The 20,704-nt window shown below is 34.4% G+C and overlaps 2 protein-coding genes across 2 annotated transcripts; both read right to left on the bottom strand.

Annotated features, from left to right (window-relative positions):
• Positions 1 to 899: 899 nt before the first annotated feature.
• On the bottom strand, positions 900 to 12,417 carry LOC130729916 (protein RRP6-like 2). Its single transcript, XM_057581767.1, has 14 exons — positions 11,685 to 12,417; positions 9,856 to 10,011; positions 8,574 to 8,732; positions 8,413 to 8,496; positions 7,088 to 7,167; positions 6,894 to 6,944; positions 4,753 to 4,861; positions 4,382 to 4,464; positions 4,156 to 4,201; positions 3,417 to 3,504; positions 3,150 to 3,322; positions 2,195 to 2,512; positions 1,946 to 2,044; positions 900 to 1,596 (listed from the first exon to the last, which is right to left on the bottom strand). The coding sequence occupies exons 1-14, from the start codon at positions 12,252 to 12,254 to the stop codon at positions 1,441 to 1,443; spliced, it is 2,172 nt and encodes a 723-aa protein (XP_057437750.1). The 5' UTR covers positions 12,255 to 12,417; the 3' UTR covers positions 900 to 1,440.
• Positions 12,418 to 14,647: 2,230 nt separating this feature from the next.
• LOC130729915 (uncharacterized) lies at positions 14,648 to 18,030 on the bottom strand. The gene is made up of 2 exons (XM_057581766.1): positions 17,909 to 18,030; positions 14,648 to 15,987 (listed from the first exon to the last, which is right to left on the bottom strand). Exon 2 carries the CDS (start codon positions 15,914 to 15,916, stop codon positions 14,879 to 14,881), a length of 1,038 nt encoding a protein of 345 aa, XP_057437749.1. The 5' UTR covers positions 15,917 to 15,987; positions 17,909 to 18,030; the 3' UTR covers positions 14,648 to 14,878.
• Positions 18,031 to 20,704: the final 2,674 nt, after the last annotated feature.

Below are 20,704 nucleotides of genomic sequence, written 5' to 3'. Positions count from 1 at the left end.
AACATCACGAACCTGCAAAACAGTATAAAAATGTGGGCATAGCCAACCTATAGGTGTTAAAATAAAATCTATTCTTTTTCTCATATTTTTCCTTATACTCATAATTAATCTGCTCATATTCTCTCTTTTCATTCTTTTTTCTAAACCAAACAAAATGTAGGATGATATACAATAGCAGTATTCTTAAAAAAAAAAATTGTTAACATAAACAATAAAAATATGCGTGCTAAAACAATTGAGTGTGAAACACTCATTTCTCCTGATTATTTTATAGTTGTAAACAAATTAACTTTCTCATTCTTTTCCTATTTTGTTTTCTAGAATTCTTTGCCTGAAACAAGCACTAGAGATTTTAAACCAGGCTTATATAAAATAAAAATTAATTCAGAAGACTTATTTTATTTTGAGGTTCGATTTGAATATTTGTATAAACATGTTAAAATTAAGTTAATGCCATTCTCTAATTGAAAAATAAAAATGATTTTCATAAAAAAATTGCTGTAAATTTAAACATTAAAAATCTACTATACTTTACTTTTTCATTGAGTGTAAAATTTCTTATTGGATTTGAATCCTATCCAGTATAAAGCAACCGCATAATCTATCTTGGATAAATTCCAACTCACCATTGTGATTGATTTGTTTTTTTTTTTGAAAAGTTAACGCATTTTGCAACCTCAAGACAAGATAACGACTTTGCACATAGCCCATAACTTTGCTTATACTCTGCACTTAGCGCATCTCAAAACTAAAGTCTCATATCAATATTATTCTACAAAGTAAGGCTCTTGTTACTTTTTCTCCATTTAAAGGTAATTTCTAGAGTTTATTCCAACCCATAAGTTGGATGTCAGGTGATCAGGAAAAAATCCTGCTCAGGCAAAATTTCAATCAAAAGATTTGAGCAGAAAAGGAGCATAGAAGATCTTCATTTCACTTAACTTGGATTCAAAGACACTAATAAAGGCTACATCAGGTGTTCTAACAATATTTTACAAAGCACAAAATCTAATCTATTTTCATTTTTACCGGATAGTTGCACATCATTTTCCACAAGCTGGAAATGCCTGACATATCCTGCTACCATGCTGCAATTTTTCAGTGAAGGCAGTTCTCTGTCCCTCACGCTTTACAGATGAACTTTTCTTCTTGCAAATGAGTCATGTGGCTTAGGAAGACCATCAACCTGGGAAGATGCATTTTCTGTATCTTCTCCAACGCTAACATTGGTTCCTTCCTTGACACTTCAAAATCACATGACAGCTGCAATAAGTCGTGCTCTTCAGTTGTCTTGTTCTGTCTAGTTTTGTTATTGTGACTGTATGACTCAGCATTTTCAAAAGCTTAATGGCGGTTCTGACACCGACATTAGCACATCTTCATCCACATTTACTGAAGTGGACATACCAAAATTTTACCCGAGTGATGATCATCGGAGCTTTATAGGTTATTCTGCATCATATCCTCCAAGTCTGAATCGGAGTCTACGGTTACAGTCCCATTCCGGGTGGAGGTGGACTTATCACTGTTGCCCAAAAATGAACCGGAAGGAAGATTGGCTGATGATCTAATCTGTTCTAGCTTGATTTTCTTGCCCTGAAGAACCAATCCCAGTTTTGAAATAAGTAGACAAAGAAATAGTGGTTCAAACATATAAATTCAGAAGCTAGTTCCATGCATGTCATAATAGATAATTCAGAACACCAAACTAATATGCGCTATGGTCCAACCAAAAGGTGAAGCGTGTTCAAACTTCAAATTAGCTTATTTTGGGTCAAAATTGACTTTTAGTAGCTTTCCATGAGAGCTTTTGTAAAAATAATAACCCTCGAAAATAAGCGGTTACAAAACATGCTAAAAATGAATGAGACCCAAAAGGAAAAGCAATCAGTTTACATCTCGAATGTAACAGACATCCTTGGAAATATTAATAACAAAGGCTCACCTTTTTATCAAGCTTCCTTTCTGAAGCTGAATTTCCCATTAGTGTTGCATCAAAAGCACCCATAGGCTTTTTTAGCACCTGACCATTTGCTCCATTACCCTATCAACAAATTACCTACGATTAGATTGATACTTCTCACTTCAAGGCCAAAGCATTGAAATATCGTCTTTTCTTTTCTTTTTAATTTTCTTTTTGTTTTGGCCATGTTGGAATAGCATTGAAAGAAGTGAATTTTTTTAATTTTACAACCTTTGCTGTAGAGGGTGCACCAACATTTGCATCCTTCCCATTCTTCTTTAGAACAGTGAGACTACTGCATGGGAGCTCTGAAGTGAGAAAATCAGATTTAATTAATTCTTGTCCCTGTAGATCTTCATCCTCAAAATATTCTTCCAAGTCAGAAGAAATCAGAGACATCTCTGAGATATCAACACTGATGGCATTTTCATTTCCACTGCATCCTTTTTCTGCACATTCAACCTCCAAGTTTGGCGTATGAGATCCAGGAGCTTCAGTTCCATCCTTAACAGCTGCTTCTGCTGCTGCTGCTGCTGCTGCTTTTGCCACCTATATTATAATTGTATACTATTTATCATTAAACGAAAACCAGAAATTAAAAGCGAATAAAAATCATAAAATATCTACCTACGAAAGAGCTGGTTAGACATCAACAGATTAATTCCTAATCAATCAATTAGGAGTAGACAATTTTAGAATATTTTAAAACCAGCTAATCATAGTTTGAGTTTTAGATTTGCTCAACTTAAAGGAAATTTTTTCCCCAAAAAGCTCTCCGTAAGATTTTCATTATGCTGGACACAAAACAAAGCTTACAGTTAGAGGTCTTGACTCTTGAGGACTAAATTTTAAATTCAACCATTTTAAAATTATAACAAAACTCAGCATTCATTGATTTGATCAGTCTCATAAAGATATGAGCATTAAGGATAATGGTCAAATATTTGCAATTTCCACCTCAGTCCTAGTTGCATACTGAACAAAATAAACTGCAGCTCACATCTAGACGTGGTAAATCACATTAGCACAGTTAATCAAGATCACTCAATAATTTAGAGTAAGCACCAAGGATAAAATCACATAGATTGTTTAGAGTAATTCAAAACAATGCAAGTCCCCCAAAAGTACCAATCGAATATGCCTAAAAAAAATCTAGTAAGTGACAACTGTTAAACACATTACTTACATTCGCTGCATGTTCTTCTTTTAAACGTTGCGCAGCTTCTTCAAAGGCAGTAGCATTTTGCATAGAATGTCTGACAATGTTGACAATTATATCAAGATTGCGCTCAGCATATGGGAGCCTTGACTTTCCTACCAATCGCCTTAGATTGCTTGTAATGACAGGCATCTGCTTAGCTTTTAAATGGTAAACGCAAATTAAGTTGACATCTGCCATTAAAACTGCTACCTTTAATACAAAAGATAATACAGAAGTCTGCATTTCATTTACCAATTTCAAGAATAATTTTGTTTGGCAATATATACCCAGTACTCTCATCATCTGCACGAGCAACAGTGTCGCGCCATTCACAAAGGCCCTGCCAGTAATTACATAGAGTATGAAACATTAAAAGATGTTAAGTACAGAAATCCAAAGTGGAAGCAAAGCATGCCATTATTTTATCAGCTTACAAGTTGGACATTCCTTTTTACTAAAGTACTGACAGTATGACTAGTTTTTCTAATATTTAATGCTACAAAGGATTCTGTTTCTAAGATAATTTGCATCATCATGCCTGGAAGGCTAGTTTCTGAGTGTCCAACCAAAACTGTGTATCATGATAAAAACTAATAAATTCAGCAAGAGTTCTAGTGACGATTGAGTAATAGAGATAATAGCAGAGTAATGAAAAATGACGTAGTGTCATAGAAGATTTTGATGCGAAGGTAACAATATTGAGCAATGACAAAAATGACGGCCCCAATGTAAATTTTGGCTGGGATGTAGCAGGTACTTTAAGTAATATAGAGCTGAGCAGGGAAACATATAAAATGTTGGGCGTACCAATATAATACCAATACTTGTGCACCAATTCAAAACAATTCAAAATCTAATACCAAAACTTATCTCTGAGGACTACCCATATGCACAGCAGAAATATTGTTCAACAGAAAAAATCTGACACACTTTCATTCCTAGCTTAAGCAATCAAAGAGAGGTGATAGAAATGAGACATGAATTAACTTACTGAAACAATGGCAAGCTGCTGAGCATTAAAACCAGCCCCTAGCAACCTGTATATAAAATGCTAATTGATTATTTGTGGTATTAAATGCAAAGGAGAAACTTCAAAACACAAACAACTCTGCACAGAAGAGGCAGAAAAGTTTTTAAAAAATGTAGTTTGGGAAACTTGCTACTTATACAGAGTCCTGAAGTAATGATTGATTGACAATAATAAGGTGACAACAAACCCTTTTATACGAAGGTACGAGTCTTCTGTCAAAAGCTCTTTCTCATATAGCTGCATGCTGATATCATAACTGCGCTTGTATACCTGTCAGTAATAGGAAATCTAGTTGAAAAAGGCTAAAAAAATATTCATTAAACCAGTAATTCAGTTATGCACTTATACTGTTCTTATATTTGATTAAATATTCATAAATCAAACACAAATTAGCAAGGAAATGTGAAACAGGCTTGATCAACCAAGGTCTAATTGCAGTATGCTTAGAAGTTAAAACAGGTGGGACAAAACAGTCTAAGGGAACAAAGGAGCATCAGGTGACCTGAGTAAATGACTGATACAGCACTAGCTCATTTAGCTAGTTTGATCTCAACTTACCTCCAACAGAGGATTATCAGAACTTTCAGAATCCTTAGGCAATGCATATAGCTCAATCCTCATTAAATCATATATATAAAGCAGATAGTGTGTATCTTCTCTTCCATATCTATCATAAGAAAAACAGTTTATTAGATTGTAGTAATTAAAATCGCTGGCACAGTAAGCAAGTCTTTATCACATGAAAGTTGAAACCCAAGACTTTATAATCAGAAGTGAGTAATAAATCAAATTCAAGCTCAACACTTACTTCATTTTCCTTTCTATTTATTTTCTTCGGGAAGAAGATGAGGGAGAAGGAAGAACAATAAAAAGGGCCCGTTTGTCTCTGCTTATTTTGTGAAACAATCACTTATTTTCAAAAAATTAATCACTTACGTATTTCTGTACTGTTTGTATACGCTTTTGATAAAAAGCAGAATTAAAAAAAATCTGATTATTTCTTTAAGCTATTTGTAGTAGCTTTTGGAATAATCAATTAGTTCTAGTAACTTTTTGAAGTGAAAAGAAATTTTCATAATTGTTAGCAAACAAAAGTTAATTTCTGCTGTTTCAAAACACCAATTAAAATAAAATCATTTTGTTTAGGCTTAAATGCACTTTTGGACCCTCATGTTTTAACTATTTGCGATTGTCAACCCTTATTTTTTTTTCTACGAATGGGAACCCTATTCTTTCAAAACGCTGCACCGTTTACCCTTCCGTCCAAATCCGTCAAAAACTTGACGGAACACGCTGATATGGCCTTCCACATGATAAAAGGGGGATTTAAAAAAAATGACTTAAATGCACTTTTGGACCCACAAGTTTACATTTTTTTGCGATTGTTGACCCTGATCTTATTTTTAGTTTGAATTGAGACCTTAATCTTTCAAAACGTTGCACCGTTTACCTTTCCGTCGGAAGGCCAGGTAAGTGGGTTCCGTCAAGTTTTTGACGGATTTGGACGGAAGGGTAAACGGTGCAACATTTTGAAAGATTAGGGTCTCCATTCGTAGAAAAATAAGATCAGGGTCAACAATCGCAAAAAATATAAACTTGGGGGTCCAAAAGTGCATTTAAGCCTTTTTTTTATTAAACTCTAAAATCACTTTTTTTTAAGCAGAATCAAACAGACTCACAATGCTTGTGACACTGACAAGCTAATTTTGCTCAAACTGCAGGTAAACTGTAAATAATCCATTGTAAGCTGTGGATACAAGTAATACAACTAATTAGTAATCTCAGTTCCAAAACATAGCAACTTATAACAGTGAAACCCTACTATCACTAACAAATACCAAACTTGATATCCAAGTAATCACAATGTCAAATAGATACTCTCATTCAATGAGAATCCTAGATCACTAGAAACCCCTAAAGAGTCACCAAGCTACCAAGAATACTCTACTTACAACTAATTTCCTTTCATGTAAATGTCTTTACTTTACCATGATGCCTTCATTGTTAGCAAACCCCAAGTAGCTATAAGGAAAATATATAGAGTAACTTTCTAGAAAATGAATCTCATAAGTATAACACTTCTAATCACGACTTTTCAGAAGCCGAACCTCAAATGAATGACACCTCCAGTAATGATGCTCAAGTCTAAGTTACTAGCTCACTGAATCCTAGAGTGGTCCTAGAGTGGCAGGGGTTGTAACTAAAAAAAAGCTTCATTATGAAACTTAAGCCTGAATGACAATTCAGCTTATAACGTCAAAAAAAAAAACTGCTTAAAATATATGGTAGATTCCTAGCCTTAAGTAAATTGTAGATAAGTACCAGCTTAGTACAAGGAATATCGAACTGATGAAACTCATCCTCTGCTAATCCTAGAGTGGTAGGGATTCGAACTATAAAGTAGAAGCTTCATTATGGAACTTAAGCATGTATGATCAAGAAAAATTCTGCTTAAAATACATAAATCTTGGTCTTCAAGTAAACTGTAGATAAGTCCCACCTTAGTACAAGGAAGTGAGGAAAATGGTTTTGATCAAACCCATCCTCAGAAACCTGGATTGCTACAGCTAGTGTTTACTTTTCAATGCAAAGATGCACATCCAAAAGCGAACAATATGGATAGACTAGAAGACAAGCAAAAATGGAAAACAACCACAGGAAGAAAGAACTGATCAAACAAGTTCAAAACACAGTTTCACCTAAGCATAACATCAGGAAGAGGGCGCACTCTCCAATCTGCATTCTGGTATCTGCAAGGAGTTGACTGGTCAACCTTTCATAATGTAGGTGAAGAATAAAAGGAACAGTCATGCCATAGAAAATGATAAAACTTTTATGTTAACGCAATGGAAGGACAAGAAAGGGGTAATATCAAAAAGTAAAGACGGCATACTCTTTGTTTGCAGTAACCCCACAATAGTGCTGTAAAAGATGTTGCAGACTATATCTCTCCAATTTTAACACTCGAGAAGCCTGAGCAATTCAATCAAAGTATATATTAGTCCTGTTTGATAAAAAGAGAAGAGTATGGTATGAATTCCTAACACGCAATCAAGGAAACATGGATTATGCCGAGGATAATCAGAAGCAACAAAGCTTGTTTCGCCATTTCTTAATGTTGCAGACTTGCAGGACAGATGAATATATTATAAATGCATGAAAAGCTGAAAACTGAAATATTTTCCAGGTTATTAGATCTTGTAAATATATCAGGAACAATGTCTCAATATTAGATCTCGTAAATATATGAGGAATACAAAATCCTGAAAAAATGTCTCAAAATATTATAAAGAAAAAAACTGTCATTTTGACTTGTATAATCTAGATGCAGAAACTCATAGTAATTAGATCCAACAACCAAGTGAAAGGAACAATCACAATAATCATGGCTCTGTTTGACAAAAATAGCTAGTATGCAAGCTTAGCAAATTTAAAGTATTCAGTAAAATAAGGTTTTGAATTAGCTGATAAGTGCACACTGAACTAAAACTTAAAAGAACATCTTTATTTATATGTGTGTGTGTGTGTGTGTATTTTTGCTTTGCAAACAAAAGTGTATTCTTTTATAATAATAGTTTTAGGATTTTTAGTTAATTTCGAATTCTTATAATTTTATTTTATTTTTGATCAAATATTTTTTGTTAAAAATTAGTGTAAAAATTTAAAAAATGAATCAATACTAAAAAGTAGCACAAAGTAAAAGTAGTACAATAATTAAGATAAATATTTAGGGTTCTTTTAATTACATTTTATTATGGTATCCCCAAAATAATAATAAAACAAGCCTATCATCTAGCATACCACAATAAATTAGCAGTAAAAGTGGAATTTTATTTAAGTATCAAGGGTAAAAATGAAAAAAAAAATTAACAACAAATACCTTTATTATGGTAATACAAGTTTATAAGCCAGTAAAACTATACGCTAGCTTAAATGGCTACCCAAACACACTCCATAACACATTACCCTAAGGAAGCCAAAATCACCCATCTTAAATAAAATGCTGAGGAACTACGGTACGGTGTAATCCAAAAACTATTTTGGAAAATATTTCTTGCACACCCTCTACAAGAAGAACCAGTATCAACTGATCAAAGAAACTATGTTACATAAGATACAATACAAGAACAGATATATAACTCACTATACATTTTTTCCCATGATAATCAATAATGGAAGTAATTTCAATATTGAATATCCTGAGCTTTTCAAACAAACCTGGCCAGTATCAAACATATTACAAACATAGATGCCAAAGTCCCGTTGCAGCCACACAATGTCTCGATTTGCTCCATGCAGGACCTAATTAACCATATATCTTGTCATCAGAAAGAAGCAAGTCTATTGAATTAAAGAAACATTAATCTTTTACATCTGACCTTTTTCTTCTTGGGGTCCTTGAAGACTTCCCTCAGATACGGCCCAACATGATTGCGGAGCTTCAGAGTATCTACGATAAAATCTTCAGTTCTGGTTGAGATTTGCATCAAGCAGGTCAATCCTTGGAAAGACCGATATTGATTATGTTCCAAATCCACCTAAATATTTTCCAGGCCGAGATAAAAATGTCAAAAAGAATACAGTGAAAGAAAGAGCTTACTTCTGGAAAAGGAGAACAGTGGTCCAATAATAAAATTAAGTGTTTTGAAAACAAGCATTATTAAGAGAAAAATAAAAAAAGAAAAGGACTCCATAGTACAAAACAAGATCAAAAAATGATATATCAAGAAAACTAAATCCTAACAATCAGACAAAAAACAATTTAACCTGCACAGGTTATAAATATAATCAGAAGATAACATATTTAAACGAAAAAATGAAGCAATCATATTTGTGATACAAGTTGAGCATATTGCTGTCTTGACTTCAATAACTCATCTGCAAAAAGCAAAACATCAGAAAGTAACATATATGTTCATGTATGACACATTCCAATAAACATGAAATACCCGAGCTTAAGGTTTTCAGTATAGAATAAAGATCAGTAGACATTCTCAAATGAAATTAGTCAACTAACATAAATGATGTCTCTGATTTATTGAGCACAGCCTGAACAATGTCTACTACAAAATAAAATATCATATATTTCATTAACTGCTAAAGGATGCAACACTTATTTTTAAAATAATCCATCAGCTTCCTACATTATATAGAAGAATATAACCGTAAAAACAAAGGGAAGATGCACACAGTAAATAATCAAATACAACATTAAGTGTTACTGTATATTAACATATAAGGAATGAGGGCGTAGCTTAACTTCCAATTTACATTTGATCTCATTGAAGTTTCAAAGTGAAAGGTTTGTTGCAATAGGCAAAAGGATTGAGATTCTATTAATTGTATTTGTTTTCTTTAATATGAACAGAAACATAACCAAAGCGGCTATCTCAATACCAAGAAATGCACCAGGACTCATATTGCTTAAGAATGAGAGTTAAGTGGATGAGGAAATTGGATTTTGTAGTATGAACTATTGCAATTGCACACATCAGATACAAGAATTAGGTATTAACATGGTCCTGTTTATGGAAGGGAAAACAAGCTCTAAATGGGAAGTGCAAATCAGGCCACAGAAACTAGAACCTGGTGGTATAAGAATTAATGGAAGAGTTTTTTTTTGTAAAATACAATAGATAACAGATAGCTTTCATGTTATACCGCAAATTCATTAACTGAATACAGCTTAGTAGCCAACTCCTTCAACCCTTTGACATCCTCCACAAGCTTGAAAGGGGTGCATTCAAGTGGGGGAGGCTTTACTGGTACAAGATTCTCAAGATCTTTGTCTACAAAATCCAAAACCGAGAGTTTCTCCTGAAATATTATCAATTAATCATTAAACAATAAACTAACATAACAATAGAATTAAGAATCATGTTATGGTGCGAAGTTCTTGCCACCCAAATTGTCAACAGATATCTAGAATACTTCCAATTCCTCTCTTCATAAACTAAAAGAGTAAATCCTATAATTTCAACCGTTACCTAGTAAGTAGTAATCTTCGGTACAGGTATGGCCATATGGATATGGGTATGCAGAACATTCTTGGTAAATATAATACATGGGGCTATGCATAGTTGATACATTATTTTGGTTCGTAATATATTTTATAATACTATTTAATGTACTATTAATATACATTTTCTTAAAAATTGAAAAAGTTATGTAATACACGCAAATATGTTCATTTTAAATTAATAATATACTTTAAAATTTATGAATAACTGAAATAGTACAACTTATCTCTTACTCTTTTTTTACGTACTCTCCTTTATTGTTAGTTTAACATTTTTTCCCTTCCCAATAAGGCAGTGTTGTCGAGTAGCGGAAATAACTATCGGCGAGATTGTACCCGCTAAGGTTATATAATTTTTTTCTTATTTCTACCATTATGCATCTTCCGCTATACGACATAGACTATTTTTCGTGATTAACAAAACTGGAATCAGATTGACCTCCAAAAAGCCCTCTTCCCCACACTAAATTTGCTATTGAACATTTTAAATTGTTTTTCCTTCCCATTATCAAGTGCATTGTCCCATCTCCCTTAACCTTCCATATCTTCCCGTGTCTCTACCTCTTCCCTTCGTTATCACTCTTCACCTTTTCTCAGCAGAGCAGAATGTTGATTATGATTTTAGATCTGATTCTTTCCTTGTATTCTTGAAAGACTTACCTTATATAGTTATCAGGTATAGTTTTGATCTTTTCAATCCCTAATGTTCAGGGATTCCGTTCAACCAATATTATGTATGTATGGATTTAGCTTTTCTAAAGTGAGAGAATCACTTTAGAGAGTGAAGTAAGCCGTCACAACAGTTGAAATCAACGGTTAAGATTGTAATCTTATACTTGCATATGTATAAGAAATTATGGTATGCAGTATGCTTTAAATCTCAACGGTTGATTTTTTAACCAACAGTTGTGATGACATACTTTATCAACTCCTTCACTTCAGAGGAGAGCAGTCGCCCCCAAGAAAAAAAAGTACTTAATAGAATAGAATATAAATGTGGTATTCCCCCCCCCCCCCCTAGAGTTTTTATACTGCACCTTTCAAGTAGTCATTCACAATATTATGATTTATGAACAATGCATAATAAAACATTTTCAAATTCATTATTTACTCAGAAAAAGTCTCCATTCTCCCCTTCAATACTTCTATTTCTCCATTATCTTAACCATTTCTTAGTAGAGTGTCCCAATATGCTTTCCCAACTGAACTGAGACTTGGATGCACTTTGAATGGAATGTGCATCCCAGTTCACAATTCGCAAGGGGAGTGGGCGGATTTGGTAACGTTACAAAGACTATAGTATAGTGCAACACAGAAGCAAAATTGGACAATATATTCAAGGATGAACAGCATACAGACAGAACACATAAACCACATCATTCTTTTCAAAAACATCATGAATAGCAAATATTACTGGAATATATTTGGCATTTGCATGCATGTATGAACAAATTCAGAGCATAGAACAAACCAGTGGATGAATAAACCTCTGGCCATCATCACTCTTCTCCAACAAAACATGCTGAAAAGGCTTGTTTGCATTATCAACTTCAAGGTTGTATCTATACTGGGGCTTACTTATCGTCGGTTCGTGAAACGACACCTTCGACGCCTTATCCTTCAACTCCAACCCAGTTCCATTTTCCAGGTCAAGACCCTCCAATTCCAAACAACTCGCCCCTTTACTCTTCTTCTTCCTCCCAACCCCATTTTCCCAAATCTCAGCCTCCGCCTCCTCCTTCTTAATCCTCCGAAACTCATCCAGAATCTCCTCAACAAGCTCCAAAACGTCGTCGTTGGCGTTGACAACCCACTCGTAAGCGTCGTCAATGTCGCCGGGAAACGCAGAGCCTCTGCCCCATATGTGCTCGGAGGAGCCGATTCTGGTCAGCATCGACTGCGTCCGCATCGCGATTTCTTCAAGCGGGCGTTTGAATTCGTTGAATTTGTAGTAGAAGTGGAAGTCGTCGTTGGAGGGAATGCGGTGTGAGGAGGTGGAAAGCTCCGCCAGGTGATGATCGACGCTGCCGTCGTGGCTCATGGTGGTGGAACGGTTGTTAGGGTTAGGGTTTTTGCAACATTGGTGGTGGTGGTTGATGGGGAAATTGGGAACTCTCTTTCGCTCGTTAATCAGTGTTTTGGTTTCTGAGAATTTGGTGAGAGGAAATGTGGGAGGGAGTGGAGTGACATATACATACGTTTATGTCACGTGACGAGGGTGATGATGATGGTAGCAAAGTTACTGACACTTGAATGAAACTAGTCAAAATAAAGTTGAGTTATGTCATGACTCATAAGAGTACAGTGTTTGCCATTACTCATTAATTTTAAGTTAATTTTTAGATTGAAAAACAAGCTTTTTAAGTCACTAACTTATTTATCTTAAACAATATTAAGCCTATTATTATTATTATTTATATGAAAATTATATCTTCACACCTTAAAAATGAGGGGTAGAGATGTGGATGAAGAAAGAGATAGAAAGAAAGGAGAGAGAAAGTAAAGATGTGATATGTGATTTGATTGATAGAGAAAAGAGAAATAAATAGAAATGAAAGTGGAAAAGAAGTGAAGAGATGTGTATATATTATAACGAATAATGTTTCCTCCACACCTCTCTTTTAATGCTTTGTTTGGTAGGGAAGAGAGAGATATAGAAGAGAGAGTATAGAAGAGAGAAGTTGAGTAAAGAGGAATATGTGAGAAATATAGTAGATTTAGAAATTGTTTGGTATGGTAGAGATAAAGAAGGGAGAGATAAGAAATAATGAAGTGGAAGAGAGAGAAAATATTAACTATTAATTAAAAAAGCATTTTTAAAAACAAAAAAGTCAAAGAAAGCAAATATTGGCGGTTTATAACCGCCACTAAGTATGACAGACTTGAAAAAAAAATATAAAAATTGGCCTCCCCCGTTCCCTGTTCCTTTTCTCTCCAATTTGGGGAGACCAAATAAAAGTATGGGGCCCACCATTTAAACTTTATCTTCTCTCATCTCTTCACCAACCAAACAAGGGTGCTTTGGGTTTCTCCACCCTATCTCTCTCTTCCCTCAATCTCTTCAATACCAAACACAATGTTAAGGGGAAAGAGGTGGAATGAAGAGAGATATAAAAATAAAATAAAAGTTAAGATAGAGAAAGTATGAGATGTGATAAATGATAAGATGAGAGAGATAGAAATAAAAATGGGTGAAAATTGAGTTTTAAAAAATAGGTGTGTATATATCATTATTGTATCATAACTCTTATTTATACATAACTTACCCCTTAATAATTAGGTTTTAACGGATGAAATGAGTTTTGACTAAGGCTTATTTGAAAGTTGAAACAAATGCTCCAATGGGCCTTCAATTATAGGGTACGAATCTATTCCTGAAACTAATTGAGATTCAATTGTTGCATCACTTTGCTCCACTAAGGTTATGCAAAATGTAGATGTTATATTGTGTATTCGTGTTTTTTTTTTACAAGAGGAAATGTGTATCCGTGTATTTGATATAAGAGAAATTTACACATAAGAAGAGAAAACTAGTGAAAATTAGATAGAAGTGAAAGTGTAAATGAGTCAATACTCTTGTATCTAATTTGTAGGGCTGACAAAAGATTTTGTGTTTTTTTGGAAAAGAGTAAAGACAAAACAACATTTGGTATATACATCTCGTACCCAGTCACCCTTTGGATGCTGTCATATTTAGGATTTAGTCACAACCAAGACTCTTCATCCCTCTCCCAGAGAAGACAAAATAATTTTAATCCTACATAACAATAAACAAAGTCATTTTCTAGAATAAAATCATATAAAAGATGAAATTTTCAAATCTAGTTTGTTTTTTGCGAATGTTTTTTTCTTTGTGAAAAAAAAATAAAGTAAAAAAAATAGTAAATATTTATAATTATACATATATATATATATTCACAATATGAAAACATTTTGCAAATAAACACTAAAGAGAAAATAAATCTATATTATCTAATATTTAATGGGAACCACAAAATTATCAAATATTGAATGTCTTACCAACCGTAATAGTAACATGTCATACCCATGAAATAGGCTTTAGAACAGAGGGAGTGTCATAATTCTTTTTTTTTTTTGAAAGGATTATAATTTCAAAAAAAGGAGAAAAATTATAACTATTACTTATTGATTGAATAATTTCCGGTAAAATTATGATACATCTATACACAATTACACACTTAATAAACTAAAATTTGCAACACCAACTTTAAATTTTTTTATACAATCAATAAACTTTTTTTTCTCTGAAAACATGTTTCTCATTACTTTAAATGAGTTAAATCCATCAAAGACCAAAAAAACGAGTCAAATCCAACTCAAATGTAAACTACATAAGAGGAACAAGTCATTTTTTACTTTTGATAAAAGTAACTTTCCACCAAAGAGGATTAATTGTCAACTACCATTGAAAGATAAAACAAAAGGCCCAGAAATTCAGTATGAAACAGTGGACAATGTCAAATCCCAGAAAATATCAATTAGTAACAAATGGAGGACACAACGATTCTGCCACATTATACAGTCACTGAATTGGTAGACCAGAAAATAGAAGGAATGAGGTATCTCTAAGCCTTACCACTTCCTCATAATTGTGAAAAGCATCAGCATGCTCATATCATTAGGCAAGGTTCTAAACATCAAGCTTCATATCTCCCCCAGATAAATCTGCTTGTCACTACTGCAAGATCCAACAATAGGTTCATTGGGATGAAAAGCACACTCATTAACAGATCCGTTATGCCCAGGGAGCTTATACAAGATGCGCCTAGAAGTGGTGTCCCAGATGTAAACCATTCTATCAGAACTACCAGCTGTGACCTTGCTTCCATCAGGTGACCAGCTACATTTCAACAAGTTCTTCTCAAAATTGTGTTGGTGCCCTTCAAACACCTTCACACAGCGGTTCTGGGGAGCGTATGGGCGCATATCCCAAATGCAAAGCTTGCAGTCCATGGCATTTGTTAGAAGATAGGAACCATCAGGACTCAGTTGCATTCCAGTAATCATGTCTTGGTGACCTTGAAGTGTCATGATAACCTCACCTTTGCGCAAATCCCATACCTTGACATCATTATCAATACCACCGGTGAAGATCTTATCTGAAGCATCAGCGAAGCCGACAGCCGTGATCTGGTATTTATCTGGGAATGTTTGGATGGAACCCCTTTGACGCATGTCCCACAATTTTGCAGTTCCATCATCAGAGCCGCTGACAACAAGAGGTGGCCCCCTCCTGGAAGGACAACAAGAATTCACGTATGAGAGATGCTCTACCATCTTCTTGACTTGTTTTCCTGTTTCCACATCCCATACCCTCACTGTTTTATCAGGGCTGGCAGAGACTATCTGTGTCCCATCTGTAGTCCAGTGAAGATCTAAAACTGCATTCTTGTGACCTTTTAGAACCATGAAGTTCTTGCATTCCCCATGCACATTCCAGAGGAAAATTTCTCTGTCATGCGAACCAGATGCAATGACTGTTCCTGCTGGGTTGAACTTCATGGTATATATAACGCTCTGGTGACCTGTCAGCAACATGATTGGCGATTCCAAACTTGAGGTCCGCTGCTTTCCATTTGACCCAGGACCCTGAGGACCACTATATGGAACAGTAGACCATTCCATAGGCCTTGGACCGACAACTGACAAAGCACTTCCACCTTCACCAGGAAAAGCTTGCATGTTGACCTTTTAGAGAATTGAAATTAGACAAACTTGATTACTTGAGTTTCTATAAGCTCAAGACTCCAACACTGAAATAGAATCAGAAAAATTAGCAGCAAGATCTAAAAAAGACTACAGAAACTAAATAACAGCAGTCGCCTTGATAGTCCTGGTCATTTAACATAATTCCATAGGTTTGCATCTACCTTTGCCACTAATAATAGGACTAGAAAATGATGACCTCTAAACCCCACCCAAAAAAAATCCTCCAAAATGAAAACAACGAAAAGGATAAAATTATAAATTACCATCTGATCAAGCAAACAAGATAAAATATCATAAAAATGAAGGAACTGTCCATTAACTACTCAACAAAATTATAACCAAAACCGATCCTGGATGTAGACCAACCTATGTAATGAAGAAAAAGGAAGCAACAAGTATAAATAAGGGTCAGTTCTGAATCACTCATCAGTTTTTCATTTCAAGGACACTTGCCCCTCAAAGCAGTCCACAGAAAGAGAAATTCATTGTATATTAGTGACATGCATTAAATTCTCATAATCTGATGTCAATTCACCCAAGCTACAGAGAAGAGGAAACCTAGCTTTTAGCTGATCTAGAGGATATAAGATGTTCATCTTAAAAAACAGGTAATTGAGCTGAACAGGTAATGGATGACAGGGTTCGGCACCATTCAGTTGCAGAGAAAAATAAATTGAGCTGGACTGAACTATAATTGTTATTGTCTTGCAAGGAAACGACAAAATCACGTGAACAGATGGATTTTTCCAGATTAGTTAACAGGTATACTGAAACTTGCACCAGAGCGAATATACCACCGCTCTATGACTGATACTCTAGTTCCCTCTCCTGTAAATATTTCCTCTTCCTACTTTCTACTTTCTTGATCGCGTCATGAACAACAAAAGTTTTTTAGCAGAACTAATTGAAAGAATATCATCCAAATATTGGGTTGAAGCTTCTTTTTGTTTATACAATTCTTTGGTCTCTACTACCTTCTTTGGAAAGAGACAAATTTGCAAGTCCACCATGCATCCTACCAGGACTCACCAATTCACCATTGATTGTGGTTACACTTACACACAGAACTAGTTTAAATTGGAAGCGAAGTCAAAACTACTTCGGTGTTTTGCATGATTTCATTTATTTACGCTATGAGTTTTAAATAAGACATAACCAGAAGACGATTCATAAATTACGAACGTCCATTAAAGTATGAAAACCAAAGTTAATAGAGGATTCTTGGTTAACCAAATTGATAGAACGTAGATAGAAAAGGAAAAATGTTTCTGAAGAAGAACTGGAATTGATGAACTCTGCTCTCACAGTCTGAAAGAATCAGGGAGAAAAAAGTTACAATGATAACTGGAACTTCGAGTGTCCAGGTTCACTCCCCCAAAATGAGCCAAGTAATTTCCTAACAGACTTTCCCTCCCTAACTCTTCCCTATATAGGAAACAGCTAACAAACACCAGTGAGGGAGTCATAATCCTCTGCTATCCTTCTCAATTGAAGGTCTCTCCCTATCACATTTGAAGGTTGTGCTACTATGGTTGGGGTCCTAGCACAATAGATGAAGGTAAAAGTACTGAATTCTTAAAAAAAATTCAAATCAAATCGTTTATTAGGGGATCATCGAACTACACAAGAAATAAACAAAACATATCCATTTGGGGCACTACAAAACTGGATGAAAAGCAACCAGTTCTAAATGGTTTTGTTTCTTCGTGATTCAACTGAGTTTAGTCCAAACATGAAATGAATCTATGAATGCAAGGGATTTTGGGTGGAAAGTAATTAGGGTTTACTTGGTTTGGTACACGGGGGAAAGTGAAAATGGTTTCGCAAGCAGAAAAAGCAAAAGGGTTTACACACAAAGCAGAAATTCGTAACCTAATTTCAAAGGAAATGAAGAAAATGAAAACAAGGAGTTGCAGAGAAAACCAAAGAAGCGAAACGCTATAAGGAAGAAAGAAGAAACGATACCTTAGCTTCGATCGAGCGAGACTGAGATTTGCGTGTTCAGGGACGGAGACACTCACTCCTTCGCCTATAAACCTTAAACCCAGATTTAGCTTCGAGTGACTCTGAGACTCTCAGTAGAAATAAGAATTGGCTTAATTGCAACTTTGGTCCCCAACGTTTACCAATGCCACGATTTTGGTTCCTCACCTAATTTAATTACATGAATGGTCCCCGACGTTGTAGGTCATGTGCAACGTTAGTCCTACCATTTATTTCTTAATGAAGGAGACTTACGTGGACGTCTAGTTGGAGAGAAAAATGAGATATGAGAAGAGAGGGAAGCACGTGAGTATCACGTGAATTCACGTGAACCTTATATGAACCCATTATACCCAAATCTGAAACCCTAGGGATTTAAATCGTGTTACCTTCTTCGTTCTAGGAAGGTCAGGGGTTTGGGTATAATGGGTTCAGATAAGGGTCACGTGATACTCACGTGCTTCCCTCTCTCCTCATACCTTCTTTCTCTCTCCAATTGGACGTCCACGTAAGCCTCCTCTATTAAGAAATAAACGGTAGGACTAACGTTGCACACGGCCTACAACGTCGGGGACCATCCATGTAATTAAATTAGGTGGGGGACCAAAATCGTGGTATTGATAAACGTCGGGGACCAAAGTTGCAATTAAGCTATAAGAATTTTATTTTAAGCTTTTTTTTAAAAGCAAAAATTTATTTATGTTTTTTTTGTTACATAAATAAATAATGAAAATTTGTCATTATAAATATAATAAATGCTTTTTGCTTTAAGAAATTTTAATCATATAAATCTCATAAAAATTGTAATTATTTTTTCAAAAATGTATTTGATAAAATTATATATTTGAATTCAAGTGGGCGCAATCTAGAGTGGCCTAGCTAAAATAGTAGTCCACCTATGGACCATTTAGTTAATTTAGTTAAAGTACTAAAATTTCTTCAAAGACAAAAAGTATCCCTCTCATTCTCCTTTGTGATCTCACAAGAGCCATTGCATTGTGCCGTTGTTGCCGCGCCAAAGGCCATGTTGTCACCGCCACTATCTAGCCTCACCATCGCACCAAAGGCTATGCCTCTCAACCACATCCTTCGACTTTTCCTCTTTCATTGCTTCCTCTAGATCTAGTGTATCATTTTCCCCCCACGACAATGTCGACGCACGAGGAGAGGCATAGGTAGTTCATCTGCTAGGTGCACTTTTGGACAGCATTCTCAACGTCATCCAATGTTGCCCATCTCGATGGCTTTTTTCAACTTCAACTTCTCTGATTTTTCATCCTTCTCGCACTTCCTCACTTGATTTATTTTTTTTTCAATTTAATTTTTAAAAGCATAAAAATATTTATTTATATGCTTTCACTTTTATTAATACACATAAAAATATACATAATTTTTTTTTACTATTTAACAAGATAATTGAGATAATCGACTCATTTTTATTTATATGCTTTCACATTTTTTTAATAAGTCAAATAAACTGAAAGGAAGAACAATGAGTCTTCAACCAAAAAAAAAACAATCAACCCTAATTTAATTATTAAAAAAACAATCAATCGTAGGATTTTTTTAATATATACTAATTTGATTCAATCATAGTTCTGAGAATAAAATTGGGGATTTTTAATAAAGAAAATCATTTCCAACATAATATATATATATATATATATATTTCTAACCGTTTACATTTTTAAATACCAAATAAAATGTTCCTAACATTCAAATTTAGCATCAACTCATCCCTCGGCTCTAGCCATTGCTAGGTCACAAAAGATAGTGTCGGTCTCTATGGACTGTGTAAATTGGGCTTATCCAACACTATTTAGCTTCGATTGGGTTGAGACTGACTTTTTAGTAACAAAATCGTTTTGCCGATTTGCATTGGCTTTGTATCAATTTGATCAGGGGTTGTTTAAATGACCTAAGGTAAAAATTGGGTTAAATCACCCCTTTGATGAGGTGTACCAATAATATTGTAATATGTGTTTTTATATGTTCTAACTTATTTCAGCATTTCTTTTATTTATATTTTCGTAATATTCCTTTTATAAAATAATTTATTTGCATAATAAACCACTCAATTAGAAATAATAACACATAACTCCTTTTTCAAAAAGAAAGGTGAGAACCCTAATCTCAATTTCTTCCATGCTCTACGACGTGCATAACTAGTAAAATCTCTTAATATGAGACTTCTGTATTATCAATTGATTGTAGTAAACAAACAAACTCTTCTTCGTCAATTACGTTTCCATTCAAATGATAAAAAAAATTAATTTCTGCACCATATTTCATTATCATTGCACGAATTATCTTCAAATACCATATGCTTTTGATGTGATCAAATCAATAAATCCCTAATCACCCCCTTCAAGAAATGTTTGCCATAATTTTTGTATCAAGAATAAAAGCAACTAGGAAGATGCATGAAAGGTGATTACCAATGAGAGTGATACAACTTTGCTTTTTGGGAGAACAAATTAGAGTAGCAGACCCATAAAGCTTGGAAGAAATTGGGGATTAGGGTTCTTAATTTTTATTTGGAAAAAGAGTTGTGTGAATATCATAAGTAATTGGTTTATTGTGCAAATAGATTATTTTATAAAATGAATATTATGAAAATGTTGGAATTCATAAAAACACATGTTACAATATTATTAGAGTGATTTAACCCAAATTTTAGATAGAGTTACTTAAACAACCCCATTTGACCAATACTAAATAGCAAAAATTAAGTTCGGTGTCGGAGCCTCCGTGCTAAATTTTGATATTAAGTCATAC

Source organism: Lotus japonicus, chromosome 1 (genome assembly GCF_012489685.1).
Source record: "Lotus japonicus ecotype B-129 chromosome 1, LjGifu_v1.2".
NCBI lineage: Eukaryota > Viridiplantae > Streptophyta > Magnoliopsida > Fabales > Fabaceae > Lotus > Lotus japonicus.
Note: the sequence above shows the minus strand (reverse complement) of the source record. Positions and strands in the feature narration are given on the sequence as shown.

What these genes read in the sequence shown, in the direction of transcription:
- LOC130729916 (XM_057581767.1), bottom strand. Translation starts at nt 12,254, where the DNA reads ATGAGCCACGACGGCAGCGTCGATCATCACCTGGCGGAGCTTTCCACC. An exon ending in ATATGTTTGATACTGGCCAG is followed by an intron (nt 7,168 to 8,412) that starts GTTTGTTTGAAA and finishes TGAATTGCTCAG; the next exon opens with GCTTCTCGAGTGTTAAAATT. An exon ending in CTGATAATCCTCTGTTGGAG is followed by an intron (nt 4,465 to 4,752) that starts GTAAGTTGAGAT and finishes TATTACTGACAG; the next exon opens with GTATACAAGCGCAGTTATGA.
- LOC130729915 (XM_057581766.1), bottom strand. Translation starts at nt 15,916, where the DNA reads ATGCAAGCTTTTCCTGGTGAAGGTGGAAGTGCTTTGTCAGTTGTCGGT.